The sequence below is a fragment of the Daldinia loculata genome (genome assembly GCF_022478755.1).
Source record: "Daldinia loculata strain CBS 113971 unplaced genomic scaffold F4817scaffold_61, whole genome shotgun sequence".
NCBI lineage: Eukaryota > Fungi > Ascomycota > Sordariomycetes > Xylariales > Hypoxylaceae > Daldinia > Daldinia loculata.
The window spans coordinates 154,754-173,053 of record NW_026054915.1 but is presented as its reverse complement, the minus strand read 5'-3'; the positions used below and the strand labels follow the sequence as shown (position 1 = coordinate 173,053).

The following is an 18,300-nucleotide window of genomic DNA, read 5'->3' as shown; positions in this document are numbered from 1 at the left end:
AACCCCCTTCCTAATAGGCCGGGTTGAACCGTGTTTCGCATCAGGCGGATGGGTAGGGGTCTGAACAAGCCTATGCTATTCGGACAAGTAGCTAACCGTGAAACCGCTTTACGGCTGACAGCCTCGTGGAAGCAGAATACTAATATGAAAGCAACTGGCTATGAAACATACGGTAGGTAAGGCACAGTAATAATCATTATAAAAATCATCAATTGCATAGATTGTAAATCTATACTTACATACTTAGCTGCTTCGCATCCATGTAGCACCATTCTTCACGGCAAAGGCTAGATTATTACCCCAGCTAAGAAAACCAGTTAACTGTCGTAGCCGCAATGCTAAATGCTGCTTGACATCTTCACATAGCCCTCCTGTGCCAACTCCGAAGGGCCCAAATGCAGAAAGCAGCCATCCGTATTTGGTATCCGTGACCCTGAACTCCGATGCCGAAAGTACACCAAGTATAGAATTTCCTCCCCAAGACACCACCCTATCAGCACCGGTTGAGCGCTCTAGGAGGCGGGATTCTCTTTCACCGTTCGCCTGACACGTCGCTCGTACTCGACCTTGTCTCGCTTAAAGAGGTTGTATGCTTCAGCTTGTGCGGGAGACTCCGGATTGGGATTGTCTAGGAGATCTTGGATGCCGAGTGCGATCTGCTTGACCGTGATCGCCGGCTTCCACCCTTCGTCCTCGTTTAGGATCGAAAGGCAGACGGTGCCTGATGGGTAGACGTTGGGGTGGAACAAAGGTGGCGTAAACTTGCCTATATGGCAGTTAGTATTGGCTTAACGAGTTTGTACATGGACTATAGAATAAACCTACATTTCGGGGGCTTCGTAGGGTACTCTGAAACAGTATCGGTCAGCACAACTCGTTTTCTCGGTGTTCCATATCCCACTCAACACCTACCGTCAGGGAACGTCATTGTCAATTTAAAAAGACCGCCTTCCCACATTGTCTTTTCCTTGCCAGGGATACCGCATTCCCAGATCTTTAAATCAAGAACGCCTTGAGAATTCTTGACTGGTCGTGCCCAAAATCCGAAAGGGTGGTCCTTTCTCCATTGCTTTCTATGAAATTACAAACACGTTAGTAAGGTGAGCGGCTAGCCTGCTTGTACGCCGTGTAAGAGCCTTGCAACGTTAAGCTTGACGTACCTCTCCTCTCCAAGGCGCAATTGACATAGAGACATCTTTATGGAATAGATAGCCTGATGATGCTCGTGCAAGGCTTGTAGTTTCTATAGCAGCCGGACTTCTTGCTTCGTAAGTGGTCGATGGAGTTTCAGGGTGAAGTTGTAGGTGTTCGTTTGTCTGAGGCCGCGCAAAGTGCTGAAAAAGAAGAGAGAGAGAGAGAGATCGGTGTTGAATCGGCTGGACAGTTGCTTAGGCTGCCCACGGAATTTATCAGTTTCAGGACTTCGCTACGAGCAGGAAGCTGAGAAATACTCCGATGGCCTGTAAGAAGGTGATGGACCAAGCCCGAGAGTGAAAGAGAAGAAGGGAAAAAAGATGAAAAGAATGGCAAGTGCGTTGTAAGACCCCAAGGGTAAAGAAGATGATGCGTAAACGTGAATAGATGTTAATCGAGCCTGCCTTCTTGCAGGGGTCCTAGGGGCTAGTCTCCCACACTCTCGAATAATAACGCTCTGCTATTGCCTACCCTAGGTACCTACCTCCTAAACTCCGAGTGAGGTGAGTTTACATAATACCCTATCCGGCCTCTAGTGGGGTTATATACATCCTTATCTTATCAGACATCCCACCTCGAAGCCACCAAGACTCTTGGTCCAAGAGAAACTGATATTTGAAACGGATAGATTAGGTAAGTACCTTTTAAAATGGTTAGTGTTAAAATAGGTACATACCTACCTAATGTACAGTCAGACAAATCATAAAGTATAATACGTTTTTGAAACTGACATTCATTCAAAACTCTGGTTGCTGCCGCCAAGCATCTCACAACTTAAAGGCCTCGGCAACTCGTGCGTATTCATTGATCCAAGTCGCAAAGTGCGTCGCCCAAACTATCGATTTTCTTTACTTGCGACTTTGTGCCTCTATCACCTAGCCTTGTTTCGCAAATTATACGGGTACCCTTTCGTCATTATTCTCGTCAGGGCTAATCATCCGTAACTATTATCGGCATTTCGTATCATTGACTAAGGTACCTTATTGTGTGTCTGACTTGGGCATCCTACACGCCCATCTCTTTGAGCTCATAACTATAAGAGTTGATTAGGCACTACGTTTTGTTTTATACTCTGTGAGACAAATTTAGGCTGCAAAAAGCGCAGGATACGGCGGCATGGAGGCGGAAAAGGCGGTCGCGGAAGCCAATCCGGATGGGCAAAATGCACCAGAAAAGGCAGACCAACCCACAGCTTCAGTACCCGACCTGGAAGACGCTCCAGATCCCGATGAGGATGACCTCGATGACCTCGATGACATGCTAGATGAGTTTTCTGGTGTAAAACTGGGCACAAATCAAGCAACCCCAGCACCCGGGGTCCCTGAGAAAGCTGCTGTGAAGACATCGACATCTGCTCCGGCGGGCGCATCATTGGACACGGAGAATCCACTAGATGGGCTCGATGATTTGTCTGAGGAGGAATTCCAGAAGCATCTTCAGGCTGGGATGGCAGAACTAATGGGCGGATTGGACAATTCGGTTAGTCGCCCTTCCACCACAGGTAAGAGCATGTTAGCCTAACATGACATAGCCAGACATGCAAGCCCAGTTTGAGAACATATTCAAGGGGCTCAGAGGAGATGGCCCAGAAAGCTCAGGGAGCGGATCGGAGTCGATTCCACAATCGTCCGATAAAGCAGCCTCGGACATAAGTCAGGATGCCTCGTTCCAGGAGACGATCCGGCGAACGATGGCCAGAATGCAAGAGTCTGGCGAGCAGGCAACAGCAGCAGCTACTGCTGAAGGCTCCGAGGATGATTTCATTGCTGAGATGATTAAGGCGATGAAAGATCTTCCCAACGAGGGAGGGAACGAAGAAGACTTCTCCAAAGTGTTAATGGGGATGATGGAACAACTCACTAACAAGGAGATTCTATACGAACCTATGAAGGAATTGAATGACAAATTCCCCGCATGGATGGAGAAGAACAAGGACACCTTACCAAAGGATGATTTAAAGCGCTTCCAGGAACAACAAGTCCTAGTCGCAGAGATGGTAGCCAGATTCGAGCAACCCACGTATGGTGATTCGAACGCGGCGGATCGGGAATACATCGTCGACAGGATGCAAAAGGTGAGTTGTCTGATTGTGTCATTATGTTATTTACTAATTGGTGAGCAATAGATGCAAGCAGCAGGTTCTCCTCCTCATGATCTAGTTGGAGATATGCCATCAGCCAAGGAAGTACTGGATGCGCCTGATGAGTCGTGTGCGCCTCAGTGATAATATACAAGGAATTTAGTTTCTCAACTGTTTATACATGACCTTCTCGGGGCCAGAAACCAAAACTGGCATGTACACAGACGATGTGATATCATACCCTACCATACCCTATCATAGAGCCCCTAATACTAATACGCCGCAACGAAAAACCTATCCTTGCCGAAGAACTCCCGTCTGTGTGGACTGATGCAACCCCTTAAACCCATTAAACCCAATGAAACTTCAAGACATATCCATTTGTCCTGAAGATATAAAGCCTTGACTATTCCGTTCTTGTTGCGATAAGAAATCCATGAAGAGGTGGTCATAGTCTTCATCATCGGAAATCGCCGGCGATGCCGCTCCTATGGGTGGTTGAGATGATTGGGTCTGGGCCTCGAACATGGATAGCATTGCGTCCAGTTCCTCTTCCTCTTCCTGCGCTATGGCGTCGATCATCATATCATCGGGGTTATCCATTGCTTCGCGTTGGAGTTCTGCAATATCTTCAATCTCATCTTCGAACACCATACCGTCAAGATCGGCGTTCTTTTGGTCTCGTCGCTGCCTATCTAACATGGACCACTCAAGCTTCAAGGCCTGCAAGCAAAGTTTGTTAATATCGATAGCACTCCGTTTCAACTAGCTAGTAGGATCACTCATACCTCTTGATCGCCTCCTCTTCTCTCCCACTTCTTGTCGTCCGCTCGCTTCCGTATATTTCGCAAAAACAAATTCCGCCTGCTCTCTTGCGCATTTTCTCGGTTCTGTCTTAGAGGATTTGGCTTTGCATTACGCGAAGCAAATTTGAATATAGAGGGCGGTGCTTTTATAGGTGAAGACTGAGTATCGAGTCTAGGGAGCGTGTTATGATCCCGGGAACATAATGGTGGAGAGCTCGGTCTGATGGGAGAAGAGGAGAGCGGCGATGAACGTGTAGGCCGGTGTGGCGTCGAGAAGTCGATATTGAATATCGGCATTGTGGATAACATTTCGTCCGTTATGATGTTATGTGACGTTAGACTCGAATAGGACGATGGGTAGATTAAATGTTTTTGTAAGATGATGTGACCAAGCTAGAGTCAAGTGATAGCTTAGACTATTTCAATGCGAGTTTAACACAGACAAACGCGGGTTAGAAAGCAACGCGGTGGTTTCAAATGTACATAAGCGGGGCTTAACGCGTAAAGAGCATTGCGGGACAATATAAATTGACAGATATTAGAATAGTTCGCGCTTTCGGGTTATCATTATGTAATATATGCTAATGAACGATATAAACTCCCCTACTTTGTGCATATTGTACCTAGGCAGGTTAGGTACCTAAGTAACTTAAAAGAAGGTCCACTGTGTCAAGCCATACATAGTAGAAACCCTAGAACTAGGCTACCTAGAACCTTGCATGGCACGATCCAGATCGTCCGAATAGGAGAAAGAACATTCTTTTACCCCTGTCCTTATGACGCCGAGGTCTTCCACGAGCCCGGGATTGCATGTCCGACAGATGGAGCAAGAAAAAAAAAAACGATAATGAAATTTTATTAGTCCGCTATCCCAACGTACCGACCACCTAATTGTAGGCTACCTAATTGAAGGTTCAACAATTAATCGCGGGCGGTCAAGTTCTCCACCGATTGAGACGAGAAGGACAACATGTCCTCGTTATCTTCTTATTCATAGTAGTTATTAGTTTTATTATTCTATTTAGTTAGTCAACACGCCCTTTCAAATGACTAGAACCGCGCCACCATGAAATGCCCCTCGATCAATTCGCTCGGCCGTCTTGCCAGCAACAGGTCATGGACATGTTCGAATTGCCGCACCCAACTACTCGTAGCCCATGTCAGGACAACACAACGTTCTATTACAAGACAATATACGACCAACTCTTCTGGGTACTCGAGGAAAACCCATAAGCATCCGAAGACAAGAGTTACCGTGTTGACCGCTGCTACCACCGCCGCGGCCGGGGCAGGCGTTTTGGCGTTCACAGACGACATTAAAGCTGGATACGATGCTACGGAACGCTCAGGAAGAGTTGCTGCAACACTGGCATTATGCATCAATGAGTATGTCCCAACTATAACTGTACCAAAAGAAAGAAGAAAAGGGGGTGAAAAACTAACTCGTCTTAGTTACCGAACTTCCTTAAACCAACGTGACCATACAGAGGATTCCGATGAGAAAGACCATATACTAAGGGCATGCCACAAAAGGTGTGCAGAGCGAACACTCAAGGTGCTCGAAAAAAATGGAGGAATATTTATTAAATTAGGACAGCACTTGGTAATCCCTCATACGTAGTGGCGCGCGACAGAAGAGTGCTAGCTAACTTCCGAGATAGAGTGCTATGACTTATCTACTCCCGCGCGAATGGACCGATACGTTTATACCGCTACAAGACAAATGCCCAGTATCTTCGTTCCAATCGATCGAGGAAATGTTCCGCGCCGATACGGGTGAAGAGCTTAAAGATTATTTCTCTGAATTTTCGGAACAGCCAATAGGGGCTGCCTCTCTTGCTCAGGTTCATCTAGCGACGGTGAAAGAAAATGGCAAAAAAGTTGCTGTAAAAGTCCAACATCCAGGTTTGGCGCAATGGGCACCTCTCGATCTGGCCTTGACCAAGTTTACTTTCTCAACCTTGAAGAAGTGGTTCCCCGAGTACGATCTGGAGTGGTTAGCTTCTGAGATGGAGGTTTCTCTACCCCAGGAACTAGACTTTCAGCTCGAGGCCGCGAATGCGATTCGAACGCAAAAGTACTTTGCGCAACACCCTGAACTACCACTCGTGATTCCCGATGTCCTTTGGGCGAAGAAGCGGATTTTGGTTATGGCGAACGAATCGGGCCATCGTCTTGACGACCTCGAATACTTAGACTCGAATCATATCGACCGCGACGAAGTCTCTGCCACGCTAGCCCACATCTTCAACGAGATGATCTTCGGTAAGGGTGCGCCGCTACACTGCGACCCCCACGGTGGCAACCTCGCTATCCGGAAGGCAACCCCAAAGAGACGAGGAGGTGCCAACTTCGAAATTATTATATACGACCACGGACTATATCGGGATATTCCTGAGAGCCTACGACGGTCTTATGCCAAGATGTGGCTGGCAGTTATCGATGGAAACATGTCTGCCATGAAGCGATACGCACACGAGGTGGCCGGGATCACGGATGAGCAATTCCCTCTGTTTGCCAGTGCTATCACAGGCCGCGATTATACAGTGCTCAAGTCGTCTATCTTAAAGTCACGATCCGACGAGGAAAAGAAGACCATGGGTGACGCGCTGCAAGAAGGCCTACTATCAGATCTGGTGACTATGCTCGGACAAGTGCCCCGGATCATTCTTCTCATCCTAAAGACAAACGACCTAACGCGCAGCCTCGATGAAAATCTGCATACCCGCCAGGGCCCGATGCGGAACTTTATGATCCTAGCCCGGTACTGCGCACGCACGGTGTTCCGCGAGCAAGTCGAGGAAATCCGGGAGCGGCCCGGCACCCTGTTATGGCCGGGCAATGCGCTACGGTTCATGGCCGCGTGGGTGGGGTACCTGCGTGTGGAGCTGAAGCTCGAGGTCTTCGAGCTGTGGCTCACGGTCAAGAGGATCGTGGGCATGAACACGATTCACTACAGGAGCGCTGTATCATTATAAATAATATTCACCCCTACTACATTATAATACCTGTATTACGCGAACAGCAGCATGTCTACCTAGGTACTCTACTTTAGAAGCGAGACTTTTTGTTTCCTCATGACGAGACGAGTCGCGGGTGGCTGGATACCTTGATAGATCGATAGATAGACACAGAGGGAAGGGGGGAGGGGGGAGCATTAGGCGGCGTCGAGGGGTAGGTGGATGAATACGATTTTAATGAGATGCATGTGAGTAATGTTATATATATATGCTAAGGCTTTGGCTTTTTGATGGCAGTACTTATGATTTGCGTTATTTACCTCTACTATCACGTACTGTCTGTTCTCTCCAGTCAGTGTACCTACCTTCTATATCTTTGCGTGTGCAATAAGGCCTGCCGTACTTGATCTGATTATAGAGTATACTCAGGTACACGGTCTTCAGTATTTGTAGATAGTCATCAGGATGTAGTTCCAATATAACACGAAAAGGACGAAAAGAAGATAGATATAAACTCATCAGGCCAGCATTGTCCATGATACTGGGAACGGTATTAGACTATCTCGTGATGCCCCTTGATAACATCTTACTCTTATGTCCCCTATTAAGTTGATTATGTGATCATCAAACTCGTACAGACGATACTATCTCCTACCTAGGTATGATATACATTATTTAATTCAAGTTAACTAAGGTAAGTACCTATCTATGTAGGTTACCTATATCTTATAAATAGGTACCTATACATATAATAACTAACTATGGATAAGACGTATTACCCCCAAGCTACGTGCGTTCCAATATCATCATACGCATCCTCATCATGCACCCTCTGATTGGGCCAACGTGGCCGGTATCATTGACATCTAGGTAACGCTGGGCACGATGTGATTCGTTGGATACCGCGTTTATAAGCAAGAACCCGCGTGGATGTGTCACAACTGGGTGCCGCATAGCTGACACCGTTGTGTCATATGCTGTTCCCGTATATTTTCCATGTGAAATCCCATATTGAAAACCAAGTGTCTCACCTACCAGAGCTTAGGATTGAATGATGACCATCAAATAACGCTTCAAATGGCAGATTTGCCTTCTAAGACGTAACGTTTAAAAATAGGACGACGGGCACTAATAATTAAGAGTAATCATATAATCGGTAGATAGGTAGGGTGGTCACTTATAAGGCAAACGCAACGATGGGAAAGATAATTATGTATTTAAATGGTGGGAAGAGCTCATTCTACTCTTCCCAGCCTAATTAGTCTACTTGCTGATAATGCAGACTTCACATCATTATTGATGCGATTTCATTCTCGTAATGCATCGCGGTATGTTCCCTTCTCAAAGAAATATGTATAACCTCCAATCCAATGCGGGTAGTTCCCAAGGTTAGGCGATAGCAAAACTGCATCCTAGTAGCCTGATAATGGGCTACTTTTGCGCGACAAATGCGCACAGCACCACGCTGGCTTTCCGTGCTATAGTCCCGTATCGCCTTGTCGGTGACTAACATGTTGTGCGTTGCGTGATCGGGAGAATAGATGGCGCCATTTATTCGTTCGTCGTACGTTAGGTGGTCTGCTAATTCTGCTAATTGCAGTCGCTAGTAGAAAGCTCGCCAATTCTCGGTTTATCAAAGGGGTATCAATTCTCCATTCTCCAGTTGCCGGTACGTCATCGCTAATATCTCCACATCTCCACATCTCCCTCCGAATGTTTCTCGCTAATAATCATAGGCCAACTTAGCACTTAGCGACCACCCCACCTCCAGCTGGAACTGGAACTTGAACTTGAACTTGAACTTGAACTTGAACTTGAACTTGAACTTGAACTTGAACTTGACGAAACGGTGTGAGTGCTGGTGTCGCTGCGATCGCTGTCTACGCTGGTGCGCTTCTCAGGCTGAGGCGAAGGTGACCGGCGCAAGTATGTCGGTAGGTATGTAGCGGTTGGGCTTAGAGGCTCGGGCGAAGTCTGGCGCGTCTGGAACGACTTCTGAATTTGTTTGCACAGGTGTGCAGACATGGTATAGGTGGGCGACATGGTGGGATGGGTGGTAGTAGAGGGGCTCGTGACCTCGATCTGGAGTAGAGATAATATCGATAGTCAGATACAAGAGAAGGATCTCGCAAGAGGTCTCGTGAAGTAGCGCGACTGGACGGAATAGTAATACGCTTGTATGGAAGTAGGTATAGCTTGAGAAGAGAGAAGGGTATCAAGAGCTGCTGGCTTCCAGCTTAAGTACGAAAGGCACCGTTCGATAGGAGCTTGGCGGTATGGGTGATAGGTCGAGAAAGGAAGTCGACAGACAGACGAGATGGTCAATATGGTATCGATGGTATCGATGGGGGAGATACTAGAAAGGAAAGAGGAAAATGGAACAGGTAAAGGGGAGGTAGGGGGAGTTTTATTTATTTGCCTGTGCCTGTGCCTGTAGCTGGATTAAATCCTTTTGAATATTCCCAAAATAGAAATAGAAATAGAAATACTTATGATCTACTAATATCGTGGAGCGTGGAGCGTGGAGTCAAAAGGGTGAATAGGTATGTATGTATGTATGTTTAGCTGCAGGGATTTACATGGGTGAGTTGGTAGAATAGAAAAATAAATGCCCTGAGAAAGGGGATAAACGGTAGCCAATTGCCAGTTACAGCTGGTACAGTAGTGGTCCTGTAGGTGACCCAGTGGTGTTAGTCGGCTGTCGTACCTACCGGGTGTCCCCGCTATATCAGGTCACTGCGCCACTAAAACGGCTACTGTAGGACATTCCGACGAATCAAGAGCTGCCTAATTCACATTACACAGCAGTCTAACGGACTTTATGTGACTCTGTACAACTCTGAACTCTGTATGAGCTGATCCGATCGTACGACCACACCACCTGGAAGTTCCCTTCCCGGTAATTCGTATTCCACTACTTCGTACCTAAAAGCCCGTCTACAACCAGCTTACGTACAACACCTGTACGTTGCCCGTCGGTGAATATTAAGAAATGTTACAAAGCTCCCAAGTCGCGCGATTCTTGCCAGTGATGAGCAAACACTTACCCTTTAGCTCTAGCTCAGCTGAGTTCCACAGTCACTTGCGTGGATGTTTACATACCTAGGTAGGTACCTAAGGTATGCACCTGGGTTGGTGTACAAGGTGTGATAGCCTTATCACTAACACGCAAACACCGTTTGACACCACGTCGGTTAAGTAAGCAGGTAAGGTTAGGAATACAGGATTAGAGGAACTCGGATTGGATGGATGCTTTTAAACACTGCACGCGACCACACGATACTACTGTCTAGCGTCTAGAAGATAAAATAAATTGCCTTGTTTGTATATTCGGTAGTTGCGAACAACTGCTTTTTTTCCGGAGAAAAACTCACCTTCCGATTCAGCCCCGCAGGTATGTATATGTAATAATAGGCCGCCGGCTTGGGGCTCGGTTGTCGGGATACGTCATCCCGTGCTAAATTGAAGCCATCGCCATTTTTTAAGGCTATGTAATATTGGAAATGCGGAAGTGGACATCCAATATATCTTCACTCGTGAAAAGAGTAGAACTTTACTCACTTACTATCTCCGTCACTGTGTTTTTAACTCCGTCAGCCCTATGTAATATTGACTACCTACCTATATAATAGATCACCAAGTAAATTGACACGAGTAAAACACACATGCACACGCACAACGTATATATGGAATGGGTGGTTCAAATCATATTTCTACTAGGCAAGGTAGTTCTGAATAGATGCATGCATAATAATAAGTGTAAAAATTCAAATAGCTCTTATAGTCAATGTTATATGAAACTGAATCAAAAAGCTTGGGGACGAGTTTCAACTACGCGTAACTTGGATATACAGGTAAGGTATGTAACTTCTCTTCGTTTTATACTAGAAATGTAAATACCAAAACCACTTTTGATGCTTTTTTAAATCATACGACCGCTATTATTTAATATTAGTTAGCTTAGGTGTACAGCCGTACGGGCCGGGACGGCATGCAAATACCCCTTTCATCACGATTCACGGTAATCTTCCGGAGGATTACGTTGATATTTTTTCGAAGCGAAAATCCATGGCCGAGGGAAGATCTAGGACATATTTCTACATAGGTTACGTATTCGCCTATGTATGTATATAGGTACATACATACAATTCATCTTCCAACGTGGTGCGATCATCGCTTAAAAACCTAACGATGGCGCGACGTGCGGTGTTGGTGGCGACAGAAATGCTAAGATTGCTTGCAGAGATCTACCGCGTTTATATCTCAAATAAATCTTAAAATCGCGCGGTGTCGAACGAACATGAGGAGATATTCATCTCCATATATACATAAATATATACAGATAAACCTAGGTTAGCTATGTAGGTTGACCGCTACCTCCCGGTCCGTTGCGTGTACGGAAACGGCTTCCATAGCGCTTTGACCCCGAACCACCACAGCTCGTCCTGCCACGTATTCCAGTAGTGGCCGCCGAACGGCGTGATCCGCGACAGGAACTTGACATCCAAGGCGTCGAGCGCGGCCTGCATGTCCCGGCCCGCGTCGAAGACCGAGTCGTATAACCCGTACGCGACGAACACCCCCTTTTTGGCTAACGCGGGATTCGCCGCGAGCGCCGCCTCGTCGACGTACGGCGCCTCGGTCGCCGGCGAGAACATCCCGAACCAGTTGAAGTAGTCCGTGGCGTTGACGTACATCTCGTACGTGAGGCGGCCGCCCCACGACAGGCCCGCGAAGGCTCGGCATGAGGGCGTGTCGCATACTTCGAGGTGTTCTTCTACCCTGGTGATGTATAGTTGACGGATTTGATGGTACCCCGGAACTCGGCGGGGGCAGGCAGGGCATAGTCGAAGTTCGCGCTTATATCGTCGGTGCCTTGGAATTGCGCATTGAACGGTACCTGGAAGCTAGATGCCACTTGATCTCCTTCGACGTTTTGGAACGGGGGCAGGTCCGGATCAGTGACGAGTTGGCCGGTAGCGATGCTGCAGTTTGGTGCGTAGTTGCAGTCGACTAGGTACGCATAACTGTAGATTCCTGACGGAAGAGGCGTTATTCTAGTCCCTTCATGGCCTTTTATAAAGTTGAGGACATTGATGTTTACTTGGCAAGGACGAAGATCACCCGAAAGGAACCCGGTTCCCATAATCCAGAGCCGTCCTCTGAGGTCCCGTACTATTCATCGTGACGACTAGGAGTCCCGACTTGCTTGGGATACTAAAGTCTAACCCAATGCTTGCGATCATCTCGGCTGAATGCTCTTTAAGGTATGGACCTTGAGGGGGATCCCCATGGTTATCCTTCCGCAATGTCACCTTGCCTGCCGGGGATACTCCTCTCTTTGATTTCCCCGCATTATGTCTCCAAGCTAAACTGACTAGGAAAGCATTAATCCTCCAGTAAACTATGACGCTCTTGGGAATATTCATACTTCTAGGCTCGGTATATGAGGATATAATATAGCAGCAATACGAGGACAGAAGATTATATGGTATCTTGTTCTAACCTAGAATCGGTCCTATTATAAGACAACTAATGCTAGAGTTATACCGAGATAGCTTTTATATGTAGTAGTTAAGAGACAAAGCTTTATAATATTCCCACCATTTTTAATCCCTTCACATTGTTAAGATTGGATGATATCAACCCAACTTTTATAATACTTTTCCTCAAGCAATCAACTCCTTTTTTGGCTCGAGGTTTTAATGTCAGGATTTAGAAAATGATAATATAAGAACTATTAGAAGTGCCTGCACTAACTATGACATCTTAAACTTAAGCATATGAAGATAATAGCGAAGGCTAACCTGGCTATATAAGCCTTTTTTTGAAGTGAAAACTTACAACTAATACAATAGCATCTACAAGCTGTATAGGTTAGCTTATGACTTTCTGAATAACACACAAGACATAGGCATGTTCAATGCTTGAATGTAGCCAGGAATAAAGGTATTCATTAATTATATCGACAAACATAATAGCAATCATTAATCGTTGACGAAATCATAACGTGCTCTTCTTATCTTTAGAGGCCATTAACTAACCCAAATCCAAATCCAAGGCCAAGGCCAACAACATAAACTCTAGGATCCAGAAAAACAAAATAAAATAGAATAAAAGAATCTGTCGTAGCAAGAAAACCGGCTCATAAATCGTAACTTTAGCCACGTATCTCATCATGTTGTCGCTAAGAAAGCTATCAAGCCAAATGGGAAAAGTATTGCCGAACCTCGCTTTCTATCCAATTCACCGCCGTCGAAAATCATATATCTCTTAACACATGTCCGAATATGTTCATCAAGCTGCCGCCGGGTTGTAGTAATCCCCCAAGAGTTTGGGCAATATCGCTGACTAGAGCAGGATCCGGCTCGCCGAGTGATCTCCATGCCCCGCGGACGTGCCAGTCGTTGTCGTTGCGTGGGAGATATTCAAAACTGCCTTGTCTCGTAAACCCGCCAACGGTAGTATTTTTAGTTTCAAGTGGCTGACCGGAAGGGTCGAAACGATCTGGTAGGTACTCGATTTCGCTATCGTCAGAAACTGGTGAGTCGTCGCCGCGCACTCTACGTCGCTGGACACGTGGTCGGTTAGATGACACGTCTGAGCCTGAGCGCCTCCGTATATTTCTAGGCCGTTGAAGAAGGGCTAGTTCCTCCTCGATTTCCTCCTCCGATCGTTCTCCCATCCGTCGGCGATGTCTTCGGAGAGTTCGAGAAGACTTCGGTGAGAGAGGCACGAATTTGACTTTAGCAGCAGGAGGTTCTGCATCGACACTTCTCGACCGAAGGCTAGAAGAAGATCGCTGGCGATGTTTTAAACCATCTAGGAACCTAGTTAGAATTTATGGGATTTTGTATTATGTCGTAGACACTTTATAATTACGAAAAGAAATAAACTCAAGGAGACGCACCCTGCTCAGTAGCCGTGCTCCGAGAGGCATCAGGATGGGATTGTATGTCACCAGAGCGTGGATGACTCACATTTTCTGGACCGGTTCGGTTATCCAGACCAGGTGGTGGCCCGGATAGCGGAGGTCCGGGAGGAGGAGGCAGATTCATCGAAGGTACTCCCGCATAGTCTTGAGGATTATAGGGTGGGTAGGGGCTATAAGCATTCACGTTAGGGGTAGATGGATTCGGATGCTGCGTAAAGCCAGCTGGGCCGGCTGGGGGTGGACCAGTAGGTTCCGTGGCGGGAGGAGGCGGATAGTATGCCCCACCAGAAGCATGGAGTGGCGATGGGGGCATCGCGGTGTGATAATCGTAATATGGATCGTCTGGTGCTTCCTCTTCGTAGCCTATTTCATATTTTTAGCTAGGTAATTTCATTCTAGTTTTTTTTCTTCTTACTACGTACGCCTTCGTTCACGATCACGGGATCGCCTGGCTTTACGTTTTTCTTTGTCTCGATCTTCCCTGTCTAGCGACCTATCTCGGCTTACGTCCCTAGATTTGCCTTCTCGCTCCTTACTCTTCTGGCGGTCTTGATACTTCTTGACACCTATTGCCGCCGCTGCTGCGGTGCCGATTCCGGCGGCCGTAACGCCGCGCAGCCTGCTACGACTCCTTTTCTTGCGAGCCTCTCGATCGGACGTGGAAGGTGAGCGATGATCGTGTTTACGGCGGCGTCGCGTCTCCTCGGTAGCAGACTCGTAGCCCTCGATGGGCTTACTCCCGTACTCTACCCCGGGAACTACGGGAACCAGGCCTAATTCTCTATCAGCCGTAGAGTCTCGTGAATGCGAATGGCGACTAAGTGACCTGGAGCGGGATCGGCTTTTTGAGTAGCCTCGATCTCTATCGTAGTACTCGTCATCTGAGTCTCTATGATGTTCGCGTTCTTTCGACTCTTTCTTTTCCTTGTGACGCTCCCAGAGCTTTTCCGCCGCAGCGCCAGTCAAGCCAGCAGCCGCAATTTCAGCACCTAGCTAATTAGAGATACTGCCTCACCTAGATGATGGATTTTGTACTTACCAGTCTTTAGGCGAGATTTGGATCGAGATTTCCCTCGAGACTTAGACCTATAATGCTTCACTATACCAGCAAGAGCACTGATACAATTCCACAATCAGTAATTTGGTACTCGATTATAATAGCTTAAGGGGGTGGTAAAAGATAGCGTTGAGAAGACGTAAGAAAACAGAGCTCAGAAATCCTTAACTTACCCGGTTGCTAAAGCTGCCTCAGCCGCCTTGGATTTGGATTTGGATTTGCTTCGGCTACGGCCGCGGTCTGACCGACTTCGGGAAGTCGAATACCCGTCAGTAGAATAACGGCGCCGTGCACGTCCACGATTTGCCTCTTCTTTCTCGACCTTGTTATTCTGCATATATTTGAGTCCACCAGCGACAGCTAGAGCGGCGGCACCCTTTATATTATTAGTATTGATTGGCTCATTGCTCATTTGGATGTTTGTAATACTTACGATAGCCAACCCGGTTGTTAGTCTACTCCGCGACTTGCTTCGGTGTTGATGTCGATAATTGTCGTCATAGTGATCTTCATACCTGTCCTCGTGCCTATCCTCGTATGCGCTCTTTGCACGACGTGCAGCCTCGGTACCTAAGGCGCCTAAAGCAGCACCGGCGAGAACCTTGCGCCCTCTATGCTCGTGGTACTCACTATTTTTACCACCACGGCCGGAGAGGAGGGCAGTGAGGCCGGCACCGGCAAGGGCACCTTCAGCTATATGTCGCTTCTTATGACGGTCAGAGCTAGAACTACGTTCTCGTGTTATGATTGTCCTCTTAATATAGTAGTCCTCATCATAGCCGTCGCTTTCGTATTGTCGCTCGTCTCGACGCCGTCGGTCTTCCCGACGATAATGATAATCTTCCTCCTCCCGGGGTTCTGGGCGGGGCGCCACTTGTCGACGCTCATCCCTTAAGACGATATACGTCGGTTCCTGCCGCGGAAGTATGACGGGAGCAGGCGCGGGAGCTTCGTGGATAATAACCTTTTGTTCGGGAAACTTCTGGCGAATAACGACAGGCGCTGGCGGAGGAGATGGTGCCGCGTAATACTCGACCTCTTTTCGGTATCGCTCAACATCGACGTCATGAGGATTTTTGTCTACTTCAACGCGGCGCTCAATCATGAGATCCCGCTCCTTATAGTCGCGAGGCTCTTCTCTGTACTCCTCGGTTTTCTCTCTAACCTGTAACTCTCCGTTTGGTTCTTCGCGCACGATCCGCTTCTCAACGCGAACATCTTCCCGGACGTCATCCCAAGGATAAGCCGACCGACGGTCCCAATAATGGTCGCGGGGTGATGGTGAGGATGTCTTAATCTCTTCAACAACTTTGGTGCGAGAGTGTCTCTCAGGGTAATGATCCCGATCGACGTCGCGTTCTCGCTCGTATTCAACAGTCCTATACCGGTCGTGGTCGTGGTCGTGGTTGTGGTCGTGCGAGTCGACAGCCGACCTAGGTCGCTCGGGATAAGAGGTTCTCTCAACACGGCGATCTACTTCTAGCATCTCGCCAGAGGAACGGCCGACATTGGAATGCGAGTGTGAGTGTGAGTGCGAGTGCGAGTGTCTTGACCTTCGGTCGTCATCCTCTTCATAGCGCTCGATGCGATCCCGCTCAACAACTCGACCTCCACCTCCTACTTTATACCGCCTCACCGTCGTAGATTTATATCTCTCATCATCGGACGAGGGACTATCCTCCCTTGTGTAGCGCACATCGCGCTCACGATAAACTTGAGACATATTGTTGCGAATCCCAATAGATGGGAAACAGTGACGTCACTGAAGTGTAGATGATTGATTTTTGATTTTAATAAATACGAAGATGAAAATAAAGGCGAATTATGAGGATAAAAGGTATATACCTAAGTAGACAACACCAATACCAGAGACTATATATATCGCGGCAAAAAAGGAAGGCTGGTGACGATGTGGGATGATGGAGAATGTCACGCTGGACTTCTGCCCATCAAGTTGGGCTCGAGAATGATCGGGAAGAGCGACAGACGCTGAGTGATGGGCAAAATGGATGATGGGGTTCCCGAGGGGCGCCGACTGTGACTCTAAACCAGCCCAGTCTATGTAGGTAGTTGATTACTTGGCGTTCGGGGCTTTTGTGGAGGGGCAAAGAGGATGAGTGACGCTGTTAGTCTCTTGTCAACCCTGCCACACTTGCCCTGCCTCGTGGCTATTTAGTCTCTAGGCTTGCCGGTTCTCCAGGTCTCTTGGATTTCCTGATTAACCTTGGAAGCACGCAGTTCGTTTGCGCTGCGCCTTGGTATCGTGTATGTATGTGTACCTAGGTAGGTAGGGTTTTATTTGCGCTAACTTGTGTGGGAGAAGACGAGACCCTCAGCTACGTATTGATGCGGGGTTCCCGACCTAATCAATATTCATGATACGTCTTGTATCGCTCAGTTGGATATCGAACCTCTCAAAAACATAGCCGCGAAATATCAGACAATTTTCAAGGAGGAAAAACCTCACAGCGTCCGTAGATACTGTAGGACTTCCGCTAGGTATTACAAACCAGACAGATGATTGCGGCTACTTGCTGATGATGATAATAGGTGAGACTTTTTTTCATTACCTTGTGATCATTGTTTGAGCTGGGGCTGTGATAACTTCTAGTCTCGTTTGCTGTGGTTTAATTGGTGAGTGGGTTGAATTATGTGCATATGCAGCTTTTACCCATGTAAGTTGGGTCCCGTGGCCTATAATGTGCACTTCCCTCCTTCCCTCTAGCTGCTTCTCAAATACATGTATTCTTTATGTTTTCCGCGCCTTCCCATCTTCCATAATATTCTCGTGTTCTGTACGAGGTAGGTACCTATGTACTTGAAAATCAAGTCGGAACAATGTCGTCATTTTCCTGTACGAAGAAGCATTGCTGGCCCCTCAAAAACGGGACTCGGCGCATTGAGATAGTTACAGTGGATCCTGCCAACTCTTACGTGTACATACTAGTGGCCTTTTCTACCAACAATTGTAACAACCTAGGAGGTAGATGGTTACATCATCCTTCAAAATGTAACTATTCTTAGTTGTGTTACATTTCCTAGCTTTCGCAAGTATTCTTACGTATTTGGCGAAACTTCATTCTCACGTCAAGTACAGAGTCTCGATGCTACGTTTGAAGGATAAAGCTCGATTGAGTATATTTCGATGAGAAACGACTATATTCTTCGCAATCTTATGAAATTTCATCACATCTTACGAAGAGAAGCGAAGAGAAGCTGAAGTCTCATATCGAGTAAGCTTACTCAGTACAGAATTCAGCTCACATAGA

General features: G+C 47.1%; 7 protein-coding genes across 7 annotated transcripts; 2 read left to right on the top strand and 5 right to left on the bottom strand.

Annotated features, from left to right (window-relative positions):
• Window positions 1–177: 177 nt before the first annotated feature.
• Window positions 178–1,693, bottom strand: F4817DRAFT_348893 (ubiquitin carrier protein). Its single transcript, XM_049304751.1, has 4 exons — window positions 1,161–1,693; window positions 913–1,073; window positions 826–849; window positions 178–766 (listed from the first exon to the last, which is right to left on the bottom strand). The coding sequence occupies exons 1-4, from the start codon at window positions 1,193–1,195 to the stop codon at window positions 513–515; spliced, it is 474 nt and encodes a 157-aa protein (XP_049155492.1). The 5' UTR covers window positions 1,196–1,693; the 3' UTR covers window positions 178–512.
• Window positions 1,694–2,224: 531 nt separating this feature from the next.
• F4817DRAFT_246093 (Pex19-domain-containing protein) lies at window positions 2,225–3,529 on the top strand. Its single transcript, XM_049299101.1, has 3 exons — window positions 2,225–2,673; window positions 2,726–3,268; window positions 3,320–3,529. The coding sequence occupies exons 1-3, from the start codon at window positions 2,311–2,313 to the stop codon at window positions 3,416–3,418; spliced, it is 1,005 nt and encodes a 334-aa protein (XP_049155491.1). The 5' UTR covers window positions 2,225–2,310; the 3' UTR covers window positions 3,419–3,529.
• On the bottom strand, window positions 3,246–4,613 carry F4817DRAFT_348889 (uncharacterized protein). The gene is made up of 2 exons (XM_049304750.1): window positions 4,063–4,613; window positions 3,246–3,997 (listed from the first exon to the last, which is right to left on the bottom strand). Exons 1-2 carry the CDS (start codon window positions 4,387–4,389, stop codon window positions 3,641–3,643), a joined length of 684 nt encoding a protein of 227 aa, XP_049155490.1. The 5' UTR covers window positions 4,390–4,613; the 3' UTR covers window positions 3,246–3,640.
• Window positions 4,614–4,789: 176 nt separating this feature from the next.
• On the top strand, window positions 4,790–7,543 carry F4817DRAFT_348887 (ABC1-domain-containing protein). The gene is made up of 3 exons (XM_049304749.1): window positions 4,790–5,466; window positions 5,533–5,683; window positions 5,742–7,543. The coding sequence occupies exons 1-3, from the start codon at window positions 5,147–5,149 to the stop codon at window positions 7,056–7,058; spliced, it is 1,788 nt and encodes a 595-aa protein (XP_049155489.1). The 5' UTR covers window positions 4,790–5,146; the 3' UTR covers window positions 7,059–7,543.
• A 694-nt stretch (window positions 7,544–8,237) lies between these two features.
• Window positions 8,238–9,634, bottom strand: F4817DRAFT_348885 (uncharacterized protein). The gene has a single exon (XM_049304748.1). It carries the CDS (start codon window positions 9,081–9,083, stop codon window positions 8,790–8,792), a length of 294 nt encoding a protein of 97 aa, XP_049155488.1. The 5' UTR covers window positions 9,084–9,634; the 3' UTR covers window positions 8,238–8,789.
• Window positions 9,635–11,413: 1,779 nt separating this feature from the next.
• F4817DRAFT_319511 (uncharacterized protein) lies at window positions 11,414–12,469 on the bottom strand (the record flags this gene model as incomplete). The annotated part of the gene is made up of 3 exons (XM_049301071.1): window positions 11,414–11,802; window positions 11,856–12,025; window positions 12,165–12,469. The coding sequence occupies 3 exons, from the start codon at window positions 12,467–12,469 to the stop codon at window positions 11,414–11,416; spliced, it is 864 nt and encodes a 287-aa protein (XP_049155487.1).
• Window positions 12,470–13,302: 833 nt separating this feature from the next.
• Window positions 13,303–16,754, bottom strand: F4817DRAFT_361293 (uncharacterized protein; the record flags this gene model as incomplete). Its single annotated transcript, XM_049306389.1, has 6 exons — window positions 13,303–13,862; window positions 13,951–14,337; window positions 14,397–14,963; window positions 15,014–15,090; window positions 15,205–15,407; window positions 15,465–16,754. 6 exons carry the CDS (start codon window positions 16,752–16,754, stop codon window positions 13,303–13,305), a joined length of 3,084 nt encoding a protein of 1,027 aa, XP_049155486.1.
• Window positions 16,755–18,300: the final 1,546 nt, after the last annotated feature.

Bases quoted from the DNA above. Each gene is read 5' to 3' on its own strand.
- F4817DRAFT_348893 (XM_049304751.1), bottom strand. From the start codon at position 1,195: ATGTCTCTATGTCAATTGCGCCTTGGAGAGGAGAG. The intron at 1,074-1,160 runs GTACGTCAAGCT...GTAATTTCATAG, and splicing joins TTGCGCCTTGGAGAGGAGAG to AAAGCAATGGAGAAAGGACC. The intron at 767-825 runs GTAGGTTTATTC...ACTGCCATATAG, and splicing joins CCCTACGAAGCCCCCGAAAT to GCAAGTTTACGCCACCTTTG.
- F4817DRAFT_348889 (XM_049304750.1), bottom strand. From the start codon at position 4,389: ATGTTATCCACAATGCCGATATTCAATATCGACTTCTCGACGCCACAC. The intron at 3,998-4,062 runs GTATGAGTGATC...CTTTGCTTGCAG, and splicing joins GAAGAGGAGGCGATCAAGAG to GCCTTGAAGCTTGAGTGGTC.
- F4817DRAFT_348885 (XM_049304748.1), bottom strand. From the start codon at position 9,083: ATGTCGCCCACCTATACCATGTCTGCACACCTGTGCAAACAAATTCAG.
- F4817DRAFT_348887 (XM_049304749.1), top strand. From the start codon at position 5,147: ATGAAATGCCCCTCGATCAATTCGCTCGGCCGTCTTGCCAGCAACAGG. The intron at 5,467-5,532 runs GTATGTCCCAAC...AACTCGTCTTAG, and splicing joins CTGGCATTATGCATCAATGA to TTACCGAACTTCCTTAAACC. The intron at 5,684-5,741 runs GTAATCCCTCAT...CTTCCGAGATAG, and splicing joins TTAAATTAGGACAGCACTTG to AGTGCTATGACTTATCTACT.
- F4817DRAFT_246093 (XM_049299101.1), top strand. From the start codon at position 2,311: ATGGAGGCGGAAAAGGCGGTCGCGGAAGCCAATCCGGATGGGCAAAAT. The intron at 2,674-2,725 runs GTTAGTCGCCCT...AACATGACATAG, and splicing joins TGGGCGGATTGGACAATTCG to CCAGACATGCAAGCCCAGTT. The intron at 3,269-3,319 runs GTGAGTTGTCTG...GGTGAGCAATAG, and splicing joins TCGTCGACAGGATGCAAAAG to ATGCAAGCAGCAGGTTCTCC.